We start from the raw sequence: 19,707 nt of genomic DNA, 5'->3' as shown, positions 1-19,707 counted from the left end.
TACCTTGTGAAGTATTCACAATATAACTAACCCTCTCTAGGATATGAAATCCATTAATCTTTAAACAGATACTATTTCCCTATTTATTTTTAGTTCATGATAATAATGGTATAACGTCCACACGTTTTACCCATAGCTAGTTTCTATGTCAAGATTATTATGTGTGACATAATAATCAGATGTCTTGTATGCTAAACAAGGATATTAAACTTTAATCTTTTCAGTATTCCAAACCATCGTTTAAACAATCAGCCTCCTTTCCTAAACACTAAACCTAATGTTCTACACCACCCTCTGGAAAACTCCCGATCAGTTATGCTGTAAAATCATTGCATGATTTCTTCAGAGTCTGACCAGTCTGAGACAAGCCTGTCTCAAAATCTTGTCATAATGAGAACAGTCAGTGATGCGTTGTCCTCTGCAGGTGTAGTCAGTGGGATCAAGGAAACTCCTGTTTTGGCACTGGGATGTCCTGAGGGGGAAGGAACCTCTGGATCAATGTGGTACAATCAGCAGACACACGTTTTCCTCTGCACAGTAGGAATCCCCAAAAACTGCAGTTCCTCTTCACAACACTGTTGCCTTGGCGACGAAGCAAAAGCAAAATGTCAAAACCTCCTCAGAGATGCGTTCTTTGCACAGTTCTTCTGTTTCTGTAGTGAGCAACTTTTCACCAACACACTGATTCAGAGAACCTAAAAGGTGGTGCACAACTATCCAATGCTGCTGTAATCAAAGCAAATCAGCTACTGAGAAAAACTCAATTTAAATCTCTCCCCCAACGGGTTACAAAATAAAACGGCTGAGCGTCTATATGGTCAGGAATGCTGAAACATGTGAATGTTAAAACAAACTAATGGTAGTAGTCTACCTATTCTTCATTACTTCAGTTCTAAGTTAATAGGCAAAACAAAGACACCCTCCTTAACCACTATAGATTCATCTTTTATCTACTTGCTTATTCTATTCATTTTCAAATTGTTTATCTAAGTTGTGCTACAAGCATAATTAGATTTGTACTTCATATACTCAGTAAACCTCTTTTTACTTTCCCTTAATGTTACTGTATGTAATATAATTTTTTCTTTTGAAATATAATTAAGTACAATTCTTAGTTAATGACAAATACCATGAAATTCACAATGCAATGCAATGGTAACAATCAGTTCTCAAAACTTCTCATAAAAACCACAATGTGACGTAACTGTATCCTACAAAAACTATGCTATATCTACTACTTCAAATCACACATTGATCTATTAATTTTCAATGTATTCAGTCCAACTTCAGATCACTCATTGATTCTCTACTCCATCTTTCAGGCATCAGAGAAAAGAGCAAGCAGACACACTGCTGCTCTCGTGGCTGATAAAACAAAGGATCTCCTCTTCTACAGAATCAGAAAGAGGAGGAGATACTTTCACAGACAAATACTGACACTCCCCGCTGGAGCTCTCAGCCTTTTCAAGAGAAGGAGGGCTTCTTTCAACAATTAACAACAGACTATGGTATTACCAAAACATTTATCAACATAAAACAAGACCTTTACGAATCAACAATGACAACCAAAAGACAGAACAATCAACCAACAGATTTCCGAATGTCTCGTCGGCTCCTACTCTGTCTTCTGCTATCATTTTATTGCGTAGGAAACGGAGATCTGTGGAGGACTTTTTACGATCCGCCGTTTGAATCCCACTGCTAATCAATATTTCTGCTTGAGCCCATTGGTCCCTAAGGGTCCCTGGTACTGGGCCCCCTAACTCACGCTCTTCTCGTTCAAATTCTCCTTCCATTATGACTTCGTATTCTTTTTATTTGTGTTCACCTTTTATACTATTTTCACAGAAAATGATTCCCCGTACACTCTATCCAGCTTTTATAGTGCGATATATATTATATATATAACAGATTGAGAGATTTTTTAAAGGCGCTTCTACACCCCCTTTTCAGCGATGTGGCCTTCACATTGAGTCGAAAACCAAATCTGCAGAACCTCTTTATCGTCACGTTTAGCCTTCTAGATTTTAACCCAACAGAACAAGAGATAGCGAGAATCCGGTCATTTCAAATGGCTTTTTGAAGATTGCGTTTCTCCTCTTGGAATAACATATAACTCAACTTCGGTTCCTATGAGCCTCGGAATTGTTATTCTGATTTAGTCATGGATTGAGACTCGATACTACCACTTGACTTCCCCAGCAAGTATAGCCGTGGGGACTCTATACCTCCACTAGGCGTAGGGACTCTATACCCTTCCAGCCGTAGGGACTCAATACCCTGCGCTGAAATACTTTGCTGCTTCAATTCTGTCTTATATGACTTTCCTTATAGCCGTAGGGACTCGATACCCATACGCTTAAACTAAAATATGCATTGTATTTTCCACCACAAAAACTATGACACTGGGAAATGTCTCTGACAACTCTAAAATGTGGTTATAGCCAATCACAGATTTTTGATAATAACAGGTATCTGCTCACCTTTCAGTTGTAAGGCGCCCTGGTTTTAGTTGTCAGAGATTATTCTAGGTGTCTTCCCTGGACCATTCGTCCGCTGGCTGCTGGTTTTGCCTCTATCTCTGAACTTCCTTCCACCCCAAAGTTAGCTCACTCAAAATGAATACATCCATTTATAATTCAGAACGACTATTATCTCGTTAACTGTGTGACTCAATCGTCTCATGCTCTTCTAATATCTGGAAACTGCAACAAGACTTTCTGAAAAATACTTATCAACGGGTAATCTTTTCACTCAAGGCAGAAATCACAGATTATACTGTACCTTACCTACTCACAAATAGCCAAAAAACCACCTTTTGATTATAACACAAAAGTGGAAGAAAAAGACCATTTGCGCTAATCTACTTCTATTTAAAAAGGGACATTATTCAAATGAATATACCAGAAATACACTGTATTAAACTTTCTACTATAACACGTTACTTTAATACTTCAATGACCAAAGTTGTAATTGAAATAAAAGAGGAAAGTTAAATTTATGCTCATCACCCTCTCCCTCCGGTCCACATTAATACAAATGATCCCAATACGTATGATTGTATGAAAATATCTTAAAAATAAATACAAATGTATTTATTATAAACGTTAGTCCTTAAAGACCCTGTGAAGTGTGCACCTGTGCATGATCTGTTATGCTAATACGTATAGTAATGACCAAAATTGTCCATTGGAACCCATATCAAAAGATGTTGGAATAGCAACGAATTTGACGAGTTTTGAATTTGCCGGGGAAATCTGCAGTCGACCTTCGCCTTCGTGGGCGTGGCTTGCGATCTACTGCGTGACTTCACGAGATGGACGCCGCCGCACTGTTTACATTCAGCACCGTTCATTTTTTCTCTTTTTCAAAGTCGAATTTCTCAACGTTTTTGAGCTAGTATTTTCCTGGAAAGTGTGTCGGAGTCGACTGGAAGTGATTGCCAATCGAGAAAACCTGACAATGGAGGCGACAGTGAAGAAAGAGGGATGAAAAACACAGGGGAAACGATGCATTGCCGCTGGCTGTAGTAATGTCAAGTCTGCCGAAGTGGCGATGTTTCTGTTCCCAAAAGATGAAGGTGAGCCTGGCTGGTGTCATTGTTTCGTAGATTCTTTGATTGATCATGATAAATAAAGGCCAGTGGTCGATTCGATTCGAGAGAGAAAGAGAGACTGACAGAGTTACAGGGTTGTCGTTAGCATCTGGTGCTAGCTCGGAGCTAACGGAGATTAGCTGTTTCAACAATAAGGAGAGGGAGAGTGCTCTCCTGTGGGACTGAGAGAGATAACGTCAGCTCAGGGAGGTAAACTTTAGCCTAAGTTATCTCAGTGGGTTTGGTCATCTATGTAAACAAATATTTCCATCTATGTAATATTAGTTGTATAAAATAGGTTAAGAAATCCTTCCAATGTTTTTTGATTATTGAAAGTTTCATATGAGTGTTGAGAGCTGTATCCATAAATCTCTTAATGTTGCCCTCAAAGTGCACCAAATTGATCACTTTCCTCATCTATCCTGTCCGAAAAGCTGTCCAAATCAATCATTTCTCTCAGACTAGTATCACTTTCCAAAGTCTCCGCCATGTTTACAATCGCAACTGGGTACATCTTGTGACGTCACAGCCACTATCGTCTGCAACTTCCGTTAGGCTCAGACGGCAAAATTAATAATTCATTAATTCATTAATTATGAATTATTAAAAATTATTTTAGCCATGAACAGGCACAATGATATGTAAGGAATGAAACTGCCATTTCATTTTGGTGCAAAAACATGCACTTCACTGGGTCTTTAACATCTATCACTGTGCATATCACCATTCAAACATCTTTTAAAAGTTGAACAAACCCCACACAGCTCAGTGAAATGTTGACTTTATTTGAACATTTCAGTAAAAACTAATGTTCATATTTCTCTTTTTGATTATAATACTGATGAACGTTCAAAACAAAGCACTTTGGCAAGTTACCACATACGTTTTAAAATGCTTAATAGGCACCTTAACTTTCATGATATAACTTCTCCGTCATAATCGTTTTTTTCCCGTGAACGGCCGACTGTTGTGTGACGATAAATGTTGCAGCTGCAAGGCATTGTGGGGCAGCATTTTCTCCTCTCCTTTCGGTTAGGGAGGTCCAGTGGTTCCTAAGCTAAAGGAGGTTATAAAGGAAGTTTGAAACCTCCTTTCCTATCATTCAAGAGAATTCGAACGGCACTTATCATGGCTGCCACTGAGGGACTTCCGGGTCATTTCACTCCGTTAGGAAGGTTCCTAAGCTAAATGGACTATTCGACTTCAGCCCGTCTGTGTCAGTTCTTTGTTGTCAGATTTGTGTGTCCGGGCCTTTAAGTACGGTGGCCGGCAGGTGCAAATGCGGAACAACGGCCCAAAACGCATACATAAGCAGGAAACACCTGCAAATAATGAAATGAAATCAAACAAACCCTGAAAACAAATACAACAGAAAAACGCTGCATTTACAGAAATGATGCAAACTAAATACAACACACAAACCCCGAAAACAAACGCAACAAAAAAACGCTGCAAATACCAAAACGATATGCAAAGTCCAAAGCACGTACAAATCCCAAAACACATTAAAAAAAAAAACATTCCGGAAGTGCTCCAGGCCTCTAGGGGGCGCGCTACTTGGAACAGATTGATGTATGACCAGACATAGAGAGAACGAACAAGAGTGATGGAAATCGGGAGGAAAGAATGTTCATTTAAGTGGAGAAAGATAAGAAGGTAAGTTTGTTTTTTATACATAGAGCGTCATATTTATATAGCTAGCGTTAGCGTGCCTAACTACTACACCAGCTGAGGAGAGGAGAGCTTCACGTGAAGAGAAGATAAAGTGAGGGAAGAACATTATTAAAAGAGATGACAAATCAAGTGCAGGCAAATAACCCGGGCCATAGTGAGAACTGTGGAATAAGGAAATTCGAATTCTTAGCAGTTTGTTTATATGTATGTATTTGTGTATAGATGTTGCAACTATACAGAGCTTTAGCAATTGCCTGTAACTATGGTCATGCTAATAACGCTATTGAATTGAGAGAGAAAGAGAGAGAGAGAAGTGACAACATTTGAAGAGGGACAAAGTAATGACAGGACTGCATTAGACATGCTCAAGAACAAGAGAAGACATTCAAGGGGAGAGAGAGACAAAACACAGATTCAACAGTAAACATGATGTATCTTTCTATTTATTTAGCTAACCACTATTTAGATGATCTGTTTTTGATTAACTTGATTAAATGGATTTACTACATCAATGTATGTGTTTTCAGGCCGCCATGTTTTGTCCTTTCTGTGGCCAACATCTGGAGACAGTTCAAGTGTTCTGTGGCTCCTGTGGCAAAAATGTACAGTTTTTGGCAGAAGTTGAACAAAACAGTAAGTTCACTTTTTTTATTTTATCTGTTTCAAATGCAATATATAAGGATTCAACACCTCTGTTTAGAATACGAATTGGCAGATGCATACACTAGTTATCAGCATGAAGGACACATTTTTTCATTGTCTGTTTATGTGAAATATGTAGAAGCCATCATTAAATTGTAGACCAATGCATGATTAAATACACAAAACATGTGTATTATATTATACATTCATAATTGTGTATTAGTTCTATCTTTATAGAGAACATTATACATTTAGAATCAGATTTTGAGACAGTAAGTGGCTGGGAAAGTCACACCGCCATGGGGCACAAACAGTTGACATGATGTTTTTTTCATTCTCAGGCATTCCATAAGGAGGGTGAGGAACTCACGCTTGGGACCACCAGTGTTCACTCCATCATCAGTGTGTCCCTCATCATCAGTGAACTTAACTGACATCTCATGAGAGGGGTCGAATGAGGCACCTTTGAAGCCGCGGATTGCTCCATACCACACATTGGCTCTATTAATATTGAACCTGTTGCAAGATGTATTTGTTCTTTTTGCAGAGAGTTTTGCAACAATGTCCTCCGCAGTCAGGTATCCTGTGCTTTGAAAGACAAAGTGATGTATTGTAATATTAAATGATGAAGCTATTAATAAGATTTACAGTATAGAATAGAAAATTAAGTGGTAATAGTAACAATTAATACCGTTGCTCCATTTTGTCTTCTGGCTCAGACTGGCTATCAATAATGATAAGTGCATATCCATTTGTGTAGTAGCTGCAGTGAGAAGACAGTTGAATAATTATTTTCAAATACATAATATATGCATGACAGTCATATTTACAAAAGGATGTCGATCCTCTTCCTGTTTTTTTTTTCAATACATTGGGTTCTAAACTGACAACAGTACTTTTGTCATACTCCTCCACAGTGACGTTTCTATATGTACAAAGGTGGTGGGGCACAAAAAACTTAGATGTCTATATATAAGCTTCTGCAGTGAGGTTCATGGCTGGTGAGGCACTGGCACTGACTCTTCAGGTTAACAAATATTATATTTTGACCTAAATCAAAATATTATATTATTTTCAAAAGCTTTCTTTGTCTGATGCTTCGATTAATTTTAAACAGACAGTTCAACAGAAGGATACCCAAAAAATGTTATTTTATCATTTAAATATTGAATTGTTCTCTCTTAGTAAGATTCGATTTTCAATAAAATTGCGGTCTTACCTTGACTTGAAGATGAAGTCCATTTGCTTATCCTTCTGCACAAAGATCTCTATTACTTTTTTGTAAAAGTCCTCCTTATCTTCTTGTAGTTTCAAAATTCTATCATAAGATAATCGATAGATTTATGATTAGAAAATTATAAAAGTAGGGTAGACATGTGGATATTATCCTGCTGAACAAAACGTGCATTTATCGAACAGCTACGTTTCCCACAGATCTTATTTTGAGCTATTTTCTAAAATCCTATGAAGAAATCTCATTGCTTTTTTGTGGAGGGAACCCATGCGCAGCTTACTTCCGGGTTTTAGGACGCGTCTCTCGTCTGCTATTCAAACACCACACTTTTCGCGGCACACGTACTTACAGCCAATCAGCTCTGAATGATGTGAGATGACGTATGGTGGGGATGGCAGCTCACTGCCCCTATGTTCATTATTTGTTGCCACACACATTAAATAGGACAATACTCTGAGCATGCGCAGTGTAGTTTTTACAGTCACCGTTCACTTAGACAGTGAGAGGGAGGGGCACACACTGTAGACACTAACTAGAAGAACACAGACTAAAACAGCAATGTACAGACGAATCAGATGATTAAACATGATCTTAAAATATATTTTATATATATTTTTTTGCATTTTGTTGTAATCGTTATTTGTAATACTTTCTGCTGACACTAGGTGGGGCTGTGCCCCACCTGCCCCTAATGACCAGTCGCCACTGCTCCTGCACAATCCTTGTAAACATTTTAAATGGATGCAACAAACAATATCTGATCTTTGAAAAATATTTGTGGGTGTTTTTTGTATCGTCTTCACTAAGATGTCAGATATTGTGGGTGTCATTTGGAAATGTATGAAAGTATAATTGTTCTGCTTCCTGGAAATGTTACCCACTGTGATTGGAGGCTATACAAACAAACAAATGTAAATTAAAGATACACACCACACAACAGTGTCACGATGCAACTGTCAACATCGTTTACCTATAGAAGTTGTTCTGACCCGGGGCAGACTGGACCTCTTCCTGGAATGGGGTTGGTGCTCTATCCTATTTTTACCCAGGAAACAAGTGCACACAAAGGTATTTATTGATTTCATGTTCACAAAATCAAACCTACATGGTATAATTACATTTTAATTAGTCTTAACCGATCAGACGCTGGTTGTGGGTGCCTGAGAGGTCTGATAAAGGTTAACAACAAATATATTCAAACTACTGTACTATTAAAACATTCTGCTTCTTGTGGCACAAAATAATATGTTGACAATGTTTTATTTTACCCTGGCAAACTGTTGTCCATTCGTGGAGTGCTCACTTTTGGAACATTTGGAATGTCCCACACCTGCATACACACAAATGACTGACTGAAATAAAAATAAATTCACTTTAATTAAGAATAGATGCCACGATAAATCCAAACTGACCAAGGTAGATTATATTGTTGACCGTCCTTTAACTCTCAAATTAGGATTTACATTGGGGCACAATAAACCAACTCCTCTCTGCACCTAATATATCTATATGATGTCAAGAGTTACATTTAGGTGCACGGTGCTGTCTCTTGACTTGCAAACTCTTTTACCAAACAAGCTAACGCTAGCTGGGTAAATATGACGCTCTTTGTATCAAAACAAGACTTACCTCCTTATATATCGACTTTTTCCACTTCCATCAACTTTGTTTCCTCCGGCTTCAATTTGCAGCACTCTTGTTCATTCTCTCTATGTCTGGTCAGACATCAATCTGTTCCACGTAGCCAAATGTATGCCTGGAGCACTTCCGGAATGTTTTTTTTTTGTATGTGTTTTGGGATTTGTACGTGCTTTGGACTTTGCATATCGTTTTGGTATTTGCAGCGTTTTTTTGTTGCGTTTGTTTTCGGTGTTTGTGTGTTGTATTTAGTTTGCATCATTTCTGTAAATGCAGCGTTTTTTGGTTGTATTTGTTTTCAGGATTTGTTTGTTTTTCATTTCAGGATTTGCAGCTGTTTCCTGCTAATGTATGTGTATTTGGCCGTTGTTCCGCGTTTGCACCTGCCGGCCACCGTATTTAAGCCCACTAAAGCACAACCCAGGAGGCCAGGAAAAGGCTAGTCACTGTCCAATGTCAACTTTTTACCTGTGATGGTGATTTGTTGTATATGAATGCACCTGCCTATTGCCTGAACAAGTTAGATGCCGCTTATCACAGCGCACTGAGATTTGTCACAAATTGTAAAGCACTTACTCATCACTGTACCCTGTATGCCAAGGCAGGTTTGCCTTCACTAACTGTACGGAGGCTCAGTTATTGGTACACGTTTATTTATAAAGCTATGTTGGGTAAACTCCCGTATTATATCTGTTCACTGATCACACAGAGTTGCAAGCAGCTATTGTCTGAGATCGCATGATGTAGTATTGTTATATGTGCCAAGAGCAAGGACTGTCTTAGGTAAGACAGCTTTTATGTGCGCAGCTCCACTTTCTTGGAAAAATCTTCAGCAAGAATTGAAACTGAGCAATCTCATTCATCTGCATGTTTTTAAAGCTAGGCTAAATGAAATGCTTGTTGATACTATGGGCACTTGTAAATGTCTATAACTATGTAAATGTATCCTGTAAATATAATGTATGATGTCCTTTATTGTTTTATGTTTCATGTTGATATGTTGCAGGTCTACCTTGAAAAAGAGATCTCTCAATGGGACCAATCTCGTTAAATAAAGGTTTGAAATTAAATTAAATGAAATCAATTCAAACTCCAGACCCACAGCACATTGTAGCACACTCAATATACTTTTCTAGTTTTATTGAGTTTTTCTTTGCTTTCCTTAACAAGGTTTCTGTTGTGTAAAAAGGGTGTTGGAAAGCACACTGAACTGTAAAGCTCAGTGTGATCACAGGCAGGAGACTCTGAATAAAGGTTGTTAGTATCCAGTGGTGTGATGTATTGAAGTACATTTACTCAAGTATTGTTTATGACTTTGGGGTATTTGTACTTTAATTGAGTATTTTTGTTACACTAATTTACTCCACTACATTTTGTAAGCAAAATGTTTTACTTTTTAGTTCTCTACATTTATCGGACAAAAATTGTTACTAGTTACTTTACAGATGCAGATTATTGGCTAATAGAAATATGGCTCCACCTTTACCAGCTATGATGAACAAATGAATGCCTCAATAATCATGACCATTTAATATAGTATATGATTCTGAATGGAGCTACAAAGCACAAGGAGTACGTGTACTTGTGTTACTTTAAATATATTTTGATGCCGATACTTTTATGTACATTTACTTGAATAAGATTTTAAATGCAAGACTTTTTACTTGCAACAGAGTACACTGTCGTAGTTCTACTTCAAGTTAAGTCAAATATCTGAGTACTCCTTCTACCTTTGTTGATATCAGCGTAACATATGGCATAGACTGAGGAGGTGATCGGTTGTGAGGGAAATCATTACAACAAATGGTTGAATTCTGCACAATTCAGTGTTTTTTTACAATTCTTTATTTGAGATGTTGTGATGTACACCAGGTGCACATGTGTTACCCGGTGCAGCTTTAAAACAGAGACCAGCAGTACAACAACCAACAGAGTTAGAGGTCAGGGTCCCACTTTGCAGCAGGATGCAAAAGGATTGAATGTGTTTCTGTGGCACAAATCCACATGAGGCGTCTCCTTCCACTCTGACAGCGCCCCCTGCTGCGCTCCAACACACTCGCACACCCTGTGGGCTGAATCAGAGCTATGTTACAACAACACATGCTAACACGTGCAGAATAAAACCAGCACCTGAGAGGAAGACAAACAACGATACGGTACGGCCGTAAGGTTTGAAAATGTTTGTAGCTACTGCTCTCTAGTGGTAGATCAGTCTGTTAACCTGTTGCCCTCGGATCAAATCTGACCTGTTTCTTAATATTTCTGTATGATGAGAGGTTTATGATCAAATCTTTTTTTAATTATGTGTTTTATTCAAATGTATCATCTGGTGTGATGCGATTCATTTGTTTCTAACGGTTTTGAAACAGAATCTTTACTAAACTTTGATGTATACGATAATGCTGTGACAATCGATCAAGGTATGTTCCTGTGATCTTAACTAGGTAAAAATAATTCCAATTGTTGGCCTTTTGTTAACTCCAAATTGGGTTAAACTTTTTTATTTTCTTTGACCATAAATGCAAAAAAAGATAATTAAAACTATTAGTTATACTATATGCTGTAAAAACAATCAAACAAAGAACAAAAATGCACAGTTAAGGGGAAGACAACAATAAGTTAAGACTGAATAAACCAGGAGGAGCAGACAACACGCTTAACAGGATACTTGATGTGATACTTGTTTGAAGTGGGGTTGTTTAACTTGTCCATAGTCACCCCCAGTTTCCACCGGGTCCGTCTGCGCCGCGCTGCGCTGCGTTACGGCTGCGCCACGGCGGTCGTAAGCATCGCGGCCACTCTAGTCAATGGGTGCTATTCCACCACACGCGCCGCGTTACGGCTCAGACGCGTCCCAGAAGCGTCCCAGAAGAGTCCCAGAAGCGGCTCTGCGCAGCGCTTCTCTAAAATTAGGATGAATCCTATTTTTGCCGCGGCGCAGCCGTAACGTAAGGTCGGGCAGGCAGCCCCCCCTCGCAGGAAGTGGAAAGGTGAGCATCCGGGCCAGGCCCATCCCCCACATATACTAATTTAGCAGACCCCCCTCCTTAATCACAACACCTCCACTACGATACGCACAATGGAAGACGAAGTTTTAATCATGGAAGTGGAAAAACACGCTATTTTATATGATGTAACCAATGCTTACTACAAGGACAACATCAGAAAGGACAAGGCCTGGCTGCAGTTTGTGGAGTGGAAGGTAACAACTTCATTAATGTTTTAAAGTGAATTAATACCCGAATTAAACCCGAATCAATAACAAAACGGCGAGCCTGCACGCACAACGCTACGCTTCTGAAACGCTTCTGGGACGCGTCCGGTGGGTTATGGCGTTAGAACAAAACCGCGGCGCGGTGCAGACGGACCCAGTGGAAACTGGGGGTGAGTGTGCTACCTACAGTAGATGCTGTTTGGAAAAACCGAAAAGAATACCAGCAGGAAGCTCAACAATATACTTCTGTGGACGAGCAGCAGCAACACGTATTTATCCTCCCCAAAGAAAGATTTCCCGGTTTAAATGTGATCTATGTGGAATAGTTTCATTGCATCAGAAAGCCCTTTCCAAAAAACTGTTTAAAACACAGAAGTCACACAATAAGACCAAGCTGCTAATCGATCAGGGCAGCTGCTCCTCTGTTCTGCTAGGTAGATTCATTGTTTGTGTCAATGGAGTCTGGTCATTTTTAAAAGAGCATAGATAAAGGCTGTGGTTGCGGATATTGAGTTTTTAGTTGTCTCAAACTCGTTTTGCTGCCGCACCTGTCCGCAGTGCTATAGCTTAGCTCCCTGCTGGTATTCTTGTTGGTGATTTACCGTTTGCGATACACTGATGGTGAATTGACTGTACCTCATACAACACCTCTTCAAAAAATCCAAACTATCCCTTTGCCCTCAAACTCTCTTAGTATTTTAAGGCACCTGAAGGATGGAAGTTTGCTGGGGCAAAACACAGCCTAGCAGCAAAGCTATGTTGCTAAGTCCAGGCAATAATAGTCTCTATGAACATGTTTGTTCCATTCCCTCCGACACCCTTCTTACCTACACCCAGCAGCAGCTGCTCCACCTGATCCCCTGACAGGGCTGATGTCTCTGTGAAGAATAACCCTCTGTCATTGGCCAGACTCTGTCCTTCCTGTAGGACCAATCAGAATTAGCGGGGGAAAGTGCAGTGTTACAGCGTATAGCAGTGGCATATTTACTGTGGCTGACGGGCAAATGCACCAAAACACTTCAATTAGGAGAAACGGACTGCACTTTCAAAAACGAAGCATGTCTGAGAAAATATATATAAAAACACAAATCTGCCAAAACGCATTTAAATTACATGTGTTTTGGCAGATGTAAATGAAGAAACATCTTCACCAACTTGACAACACATGCACAGTGTTTACAAAAAGCGTTGCAATGAACAAATCGCAGCAAGAAGCTCGAAACACACCAGAACCAGTGGACCCTGGACCCAGGGATTATAAAGTGGGCCACTGGAAACTTACCTAAAATATAAATAATGATAATTTGATCACAGGATTCCTTCTGATAGTATTGCAGATCTGTTGAACGGTAGCAGCTAACATAGCCTGCAGTCATTTCAAATATACTGACAAACACAGTTATGATCTGTTGAACTATCATGAACTATCCAACATCCTCACCAGAACGACGCTGGATTGAAATGAAAGAAGACCATGAAACGGACAGATTACGCCGAATGGAACAGTGTGTATGGCAGGGGTCTGCAACAGGCGGACCGCGGTCCGGTTCCGGACCCAGACGCCGACCTATACGGACCCGGAGCTATAATCAATACATTAATAGGGGATTTTTCGGCGCCTCCCGCTTTTTTAACGCTGATTTGGGTGACTTGTGTAATTCGTGGAGAACCACCTCAAATAATCTCAGCTCAGTGAGGTTAAGGCATACTTGATATGATCATTATAGTTATTAATGAGACTAAATGAAAAACAGTTATAAAATACTATATGACAGTAACAAAAAAGTTGTGATTTGTAAAATATCCAAAAAGGAGTGATTTGTAAAATATCCAAAAATAAAAATCTGCTTACAGTTCTGTTTCATATGGGTATTGAGATGTATCCATAGATCTCCTAATGTTGCTCTCAAAGTGCACCAAATTGATGCTTTTAACTTCAATATTGAAAAGAAAAAGTTTTTCCCGGGGGAACATGCCCCCGGACCCCGCTAGAGGAGGTTAGGTCCCCCCCCACCCCCACTTAAATCATGTTCACATGGATAGGATACTAAATACATTTGCACACATCTTGTGTCCATATCCTTCTGTTTTGGTGGTCATGCCACAACCGTGCACATGCATGCATACGTGAGTCATGGTAAGATATCTGGATTAAAAGTTTGCTTTTTCTTTGCACAGCATGAAAGAAAGGCGAAATGAATGGGCTGTGATTTTAATATTTTTAAGCAGAGGTTGAGTTCAGTCATTTGTACGAACCTCGGAGGATGTTGTAAAAATGTAGAGGAAAAAGGTTCCCCACCCCTGCTGTAACCCTTGATTTATAACTTAACATCTTTGTCTCCTATTGATCTGAGTATATTATAAAGAACAGTTAATTGAAGCATTATAGCACTTTGTCAGATGGTATATTGCGCTGTTTTTTTCTGCTTCGAATAGTTCTCTCTTTTTTCACCATACCTGTGTTTGCATCACTGTAACCAATGAGCACCTGCATGTGTATGAGACAAGCTCGAGCTCAATTCTCGCACTGAATTTAAAAAAAGTGAGTGAGGGACTGCAATATAAGAGGGAAAGTGTCAGGGTTGAGAGAGGCAAGCAGGACCCAAATGCAGATTAACAGAAAATACCTATATTTCAATGTTTACAGACCGAACTCCTCCCAGTGAATACAGTCCAACAACAACTAGGAACTCACCAAGACTAACAGAAAACACAGAACCTAAATGCACACAGGACTAATCAAACAAACAAGAGACAGGTGAGTAGGGAGGAGAAAACACAGGGGCACCAGGTGAACACAATCGGGTTCAGGTAGGAGGGTAAACAGACAGAAAGCTACAGGCAAGATGGGGTGAACACTTTTCAAAAATAAAACAGGAAACCAAAGACAGAAAAAAAAAAGACAAAACACAACACAGACAGATCGTGACAGAAAGAAAGAGAAACTTTAAAACTGTTCAATTGTAATGATGTGTAAAGACTGATATTGTTCTATAATCGTCTGAAACAGTTAAGGCATGATGTGAAACGGTTAACAAGGAAAAATGGAAACTCAAGCTGCTGCTACACTTTATTTTATTTATCTAAAATTAAGCACTTTAAGATGCACATATTTTCAAAAGCTATTTTATTTATTTTATTTTTAAATGCAGCCCGAGAGGAACATTACACATATACACAGTCTTTACTGTATATCTGTATAGTTCAATGTTAATTGACAATAAATATTGTTGTTTATGAACTGTACTTTCTTTATTTGATTGGCAGTCAGTTGTTGATTACATGCAGACGTTGATAAAGCTACATGCTACTTCAATATATATCACACTAATTCATAAAGCAAGTTAGACATTTTGATGTTCCGGACCATTGCATGGGGAGATTTTCTCTAACTGGACCTCGTTGAATTTTAGTTGAATACCCCTGGTGTATGGGATGTACAGCAGCAGGTCAGAATGTTACAGAGCACACTACAGATGTCGTTGGAGCCCGTTAGGGGTACGCCACATGCTCACCAGCTTATGCCTGGACGTGCTGCTGGTCCGCCCCCCCTCTATTCAGACATCAGACGACCTGCAATCATCACTGATGAAGGCCGTGTGGATATGCCTCACCTACACCACCTACCTCGATGCAGTCATTACCTGCTGTGTTCCACACATTGCCTCCAAATGTACAGCCCTTCTCTTTCCAGCCACCTCGCCAGCAAAAGCATCCCTCCTCAGTCCATCACAGGCTCCAGTCCAACTGCCCCCTGGGTTTGTTTCCCCAGGACATCAAGTCCCCTCTCCTCAAACGCATGTCTCAGCTATGCATCCCACTCTGGTGCCACGGCCAGGATCTGCTCCAGCTGGCCTACCATATCCACCTTTGCTACAGCAACAGCAGTACAGGGAGCAGCAGCCTCCAGCATTCATCACCTCCGTCTCCTGTTGTTTGGCAACCTGCTCCTCCTCAGGCACATCCAAGTCCTATACAGGACCCACGGCACAGGCCTGCTATGATTCCCAGCATAAACTCACTTCCTTTGGGGCAGCCTCCTGTTCTCCAATCACAGCATCCCACTCAGGCGGCTGGCCAACAGTATGCGTTTCCGCACTCAGCTCTCCATACGCATCTGCCTGACTCTACTAGCTGTCCAAACTCTTTTCTCCAGCCAGTTCATAATAATGTGCCTATGCACGCTCAGTCCCAGCCAGCGGCACATATGCCAAACTTGATGGAGATGGCCATATCTTCCTCATATGGTATTCCGCGGCCCAAGCAAATCAGTTTCACGACTGGGAAAGAGAGTGATTTCCTGCTGCTGAAGAAAGGGCTAGATGGGGTATTAGGTCCACACTATCACCGGTCTGAAGATTATAAATTCCAAGTGCTGTCATCTCAAATTCCCCAGCGCTTTCCAAATAGCCAAGAGGTATGTCCATGACCCCATGCCATACACCAAGGCCATGCAGGCGCTGCAGCAGCGCTATGGACAGCCCAAACAATTATTGCAAGGTGAAATAAGCCCCATCCTTAATGCGCCTGCTGTGAAATATGGAGATGCAGGGAGCTTTGAGGACTTTGCTCTGTCAGTAAATAGCCTTGTTGGTCTGCTTAACAGCCTGGATGGAGCAGCTAAAAGTGACCTCTTGTGCAGCTCTCATGTGAATAGACTGCTTGCTAAACTCCCATCCTCATACAGGGACAGCTTTGCAGAGTATTGTTTAACAAGAGGCATTCTGCAGAGGGGCACTACTAACACCAACACACTCCCTGATCTTGCTGTGTGGTTAGAGAGGAAATCACAAGCAATCCAGATATCCAGGCGAGCTACCGAGAGCTACACTGCGGACAAGCCACATTCAGAGCACAAGGAGCAGAAACACTTCAAGCCCTCAAAACCTCAATCTTCAGTTTATTATGGCACTGATCGAGTCCCAGATAAGCGCTTTACTGACTCTAACACATCTTCTTTTGGGAAGAAAGAGACAACTAAAGACAAGAAAAGGGAAAGTTTCAAGCCCTTTTGTCCCTTCTGCAGTAGTACAGAGCACTATCTGAGCTCATGACCGGACTTCAGCAAGCTGACAACCACACAAATAACAGCATGGATAAAAGACAATAAAAGATGCTGGAAGTGTGGCAGGGGGCATCAACCTGACAACTGCCCTCTGAAGAAACCTTGTGCCACCTGTGGTGATCAGCATCTGCAGATTCTGCACGAGTCTATTTCCAGCACACATAAAAGTGTCCTTGCAGTGAGTACAGTATCCAGCGCCATCTACTTGGATCAAGTCACACACTCTGGCCGAGTGATGTTAAAGGTGGTGACAGTGAAACTCCACAGCAAAGGCAAAACACTATCCACACATGCTATCCTGGATGATGGGTCCGAAAGAACCATCCTTAGGCGCTTTCACACCGCAGTACTTTTCCCACAAAGGTTCATGAGAACTTAGTTCATCAGAACTCTTTAGTTCTGATGAACTAAGTACAGATCGCGTCCACACCGGAATAAGTCCCTGGGGGTGGATTTGGCAAATGAAGCCGCTGATGTCACTTCTTCTTCTTCTGCTTTGGGTTTACTGGCAGGCCGCAAACAACTTCACGGCGTATACTGCCGCCCAAAATCCCCGGCCCTTGCCAGAACGCCGACACCTCCTCACCTCCTCACCTCCACCGCTCCCATGTTTTATTTTGTGTTGCCATAAGTTAGTCTCTCTGCGTTTCTGCGCTGGGCTAATGCTAATGCGAGGATAATAAAATGGTGGCTTCACAACACTTATTTTTTTATTTTTACGGGGCGTGGTTTGCAATCCGCCCAGCCAATCAGAAATATAGCTCTTTTCTCACAAGAGAGCCGCATGAGAGTCCCTGCTCTCTAGCAGGGATGGAAAAGGGGGTAAAAAAGGGGGTAAAAAGGTTCTCATGAGTTCCGGCTCTTTTTGGTGTGAACGCGACATTTCGTAACTATATCGTAACTAAAGTGGGAAAAGTACTCGGGTGTGAACGCGGCTAATCTCCAATCTGCAGTGCACTACCTGCAACTGGACGTGGCAGTCAAACTTCGCACTATCAGGCAGGAAGTGTCTGAGCTGCAGGGAGCCTCTGTGTCAAGTAATATTATTCATCCCGCTTCCATCACATTAGTATGCATAAAAAAGTGACAGGTCACACCTCCCCCCATTATGATAATGAGCTAAGTCCCGCCTCCCCTTTGATCGAGGTGTGAGATCTCAAGTAGGTGTGATATCCCAAGTAGGTGTGAGATCCGTCGATAGGAGGGGGGTGATGTGTATGTATATTATGGTGTATAATAAAAAATGTTTCAATCACATTAGTATGCATAAAAAGTGACAGGTGGGCCCGCCCCCGTGTGTGTGTGTGTGTGTGTGTGTGTGTGTGTGTGTGTGTGTGTGTGTGTGTGTGTGTGTGTGTGTGTGTGTGTGTGTGTGTGTGTGTGTGTGTGTGTGTGTGTGTGTGTGTGTGTGTGTGTGTGTGTGTGTGTGTGTGTGTGTGTGTGTGTGTGTGTGTGTGTGTGTGTGTGTGTGTGTGTGTGTGTGTGTGTGTGTGTGTGTGTGTGTGTGTGTGTGTGTGTGTGTGTGTGTGTGTGTGTGTGTGTGTGTGTGTGTGTGTGCCTTCACTCCTGAGCTAGAGGTGCCTGTGAATCAGTCACGAATGTCTTCACATGGAGATGAAGACTCCTGTCTCTTAACACACAAGGTCCTGCAGTCGGCTGAGGCTGTAAAAGTATAGAAAAAGCAGGTAGGAGGGGGTTGAGAGGAGACTCTGGGGTGTCAATATATCCAGACCAAAATATGCGGATTCAGAGCTGATCAGAACACAGAAAGGCTGGGAAATTCTTTTTAGTTTTTGTCTGCTATCTAGATGTTTGTAATGTGTATGTACATATTTTCAATGCCATCTCTCTCTGTTTCTGCTAATGTGTAAAATATACAAAATAACGTTTTATATACTTACTCTCTTGTTAAAAGGCGATGAAGTTTGCAGCGTAAGCCAGCCATCAGTGTTCTAGATTTTAAGGCTTTGCATACCTCGAAGTGTGTCTAAAAGTATCTTGGTAAGAGAAAAAAAAAAGGCAAAATTCGCCTAGGCCATTAAAAAGAAACCGAATTGCTGCTAAGAAATAAGTTCAGAAAGCTATGACTCCAGTGGAACACTGTTAGAGTCAAAAGTAACTCTCAATGTATTCAGACAGAGTATGCAGATTGGGGCTGATCAGAACAAAGAAAGCACCTTCCTCGTCAAAAGTTAGTCACACACTCCCTTACTGTCACCCTTACCTCGTCCTATGTCAGGCCTTTTTGTGTGTGTGTGTGTGTGTGTGTGTGTGTGTGTGTGTGTGTGTGTGTGTGTGTGTGTGTGTGTGTGTGTGTGTGTGTGTGTGTGTGTGTGTGTGTGTGTGTGTGTGTGTGTGTGTGTGTGTGTGTGTGTGTGTGTGTGTGTGTGTGTGTGTGTGTGTGTGTGTGTGTGTGTGTGTGTGTGTGTGTGTGTGTGTGTGCCCCCTCCTCCCCCCCCTTCCTGCCATGGGAGGTTCTCTCTAAAACACAGTGTCTGTAAAGGTGGGGGGAGACTGTCCCCCCCCCCTTTCTGCCATCTCTCTCTCTGTTTCTGCTGATGTGTAAAATATACAAAATAACGTTTTATATACTTACTCTCTTTTTAAAAGGTGATGAAGTTGGCAGCGTAAGCCAGCCATCAGTG

General features: G+C 41.0%; 2 protein-coding genes across 7 annotated transcripts in view; both read right to left on the bottom strand.

Annotated features, from left to right (window-relative positions):
* Positions 1-5,250: 5,250 nt before the first annotated feature.
* Positions 5,251-9,125, bottom strand: LOC307028106 (uncharacterized protein). 6 transcript variants are annotated; one of them, XR_013804835.1, is made up of 6 exons: positions 8,775-9,125; positions 8,414-8,497; positions 8,116-8,180; positions 7,131-7,229; positions 6,603-6,674; positions 5,251-6,499 (listed from the first exon to the last, which is right to left on the bottom strand). XR_013804835.1 is itself a non-coding variant. In XM_079662885.1 (6 exons), the coding sequence occupies exons 2-6, from the start codon at positions 8,479-8,481 to the stop codon at positions 6,169-6,171; spliced, it is 630 nt and encodes a 209-aa protein (XP_079519011.1). In that variant the 5' UTR covers positions 8,482-8,497; positions 8,775-9,125; the 3' UTR covers positions 5,251-6,168. The 6 variants fall into 6 exon arrangements, 1 of the variants encoding a protein (XP_079519011.1); XM_079662885.1 differs by having other exon boundaries at positions 8,116-8,175; XR_013804836.1 differs by lacking the exon at positions 8,414-8,497.
* A 1,465-nt stretch (positions 9,126-10,590) lies between these two features.
* Positions 10,591-19,707, bottom strand: part of LOC307028995 (ras-related protein Rab-17-like) — a 37,249-nt gene continuing 28,132 nt past the window's right edge. The window contains exons 4-5 of the mRNA XM_079664505.1: positions 12,825-12,918; positions 10,591-10,855 (exon numbers count right to left, since the gene is read on the bottom strand). Coding sequence (XP_079520631.1) covers positions 10,725-10,855; positions 12,825-12,918 — 225 coding nt within the window. The 3' untranslated portion in view covers positions 10,591-10,724. The remainder of the gene's footprint in view (positions 10,856-12,824; positions 12,919-19,707) is intronic.

This window comes from Notothenia rossii (assembly GCF_949606895.1).
Source record: "Notothenia rossii genome assembly, chromosome: 2".
NCBI classification, from domain to species: Eukaryota; Metazoa; Chordata; class Actinopteri; order Perciformes; family Nototheniidae; genus Notothenia; species Notothenia rossii.
This window is presented reverse-complemented; position numbering and strand designations above follow the sequence as displayed.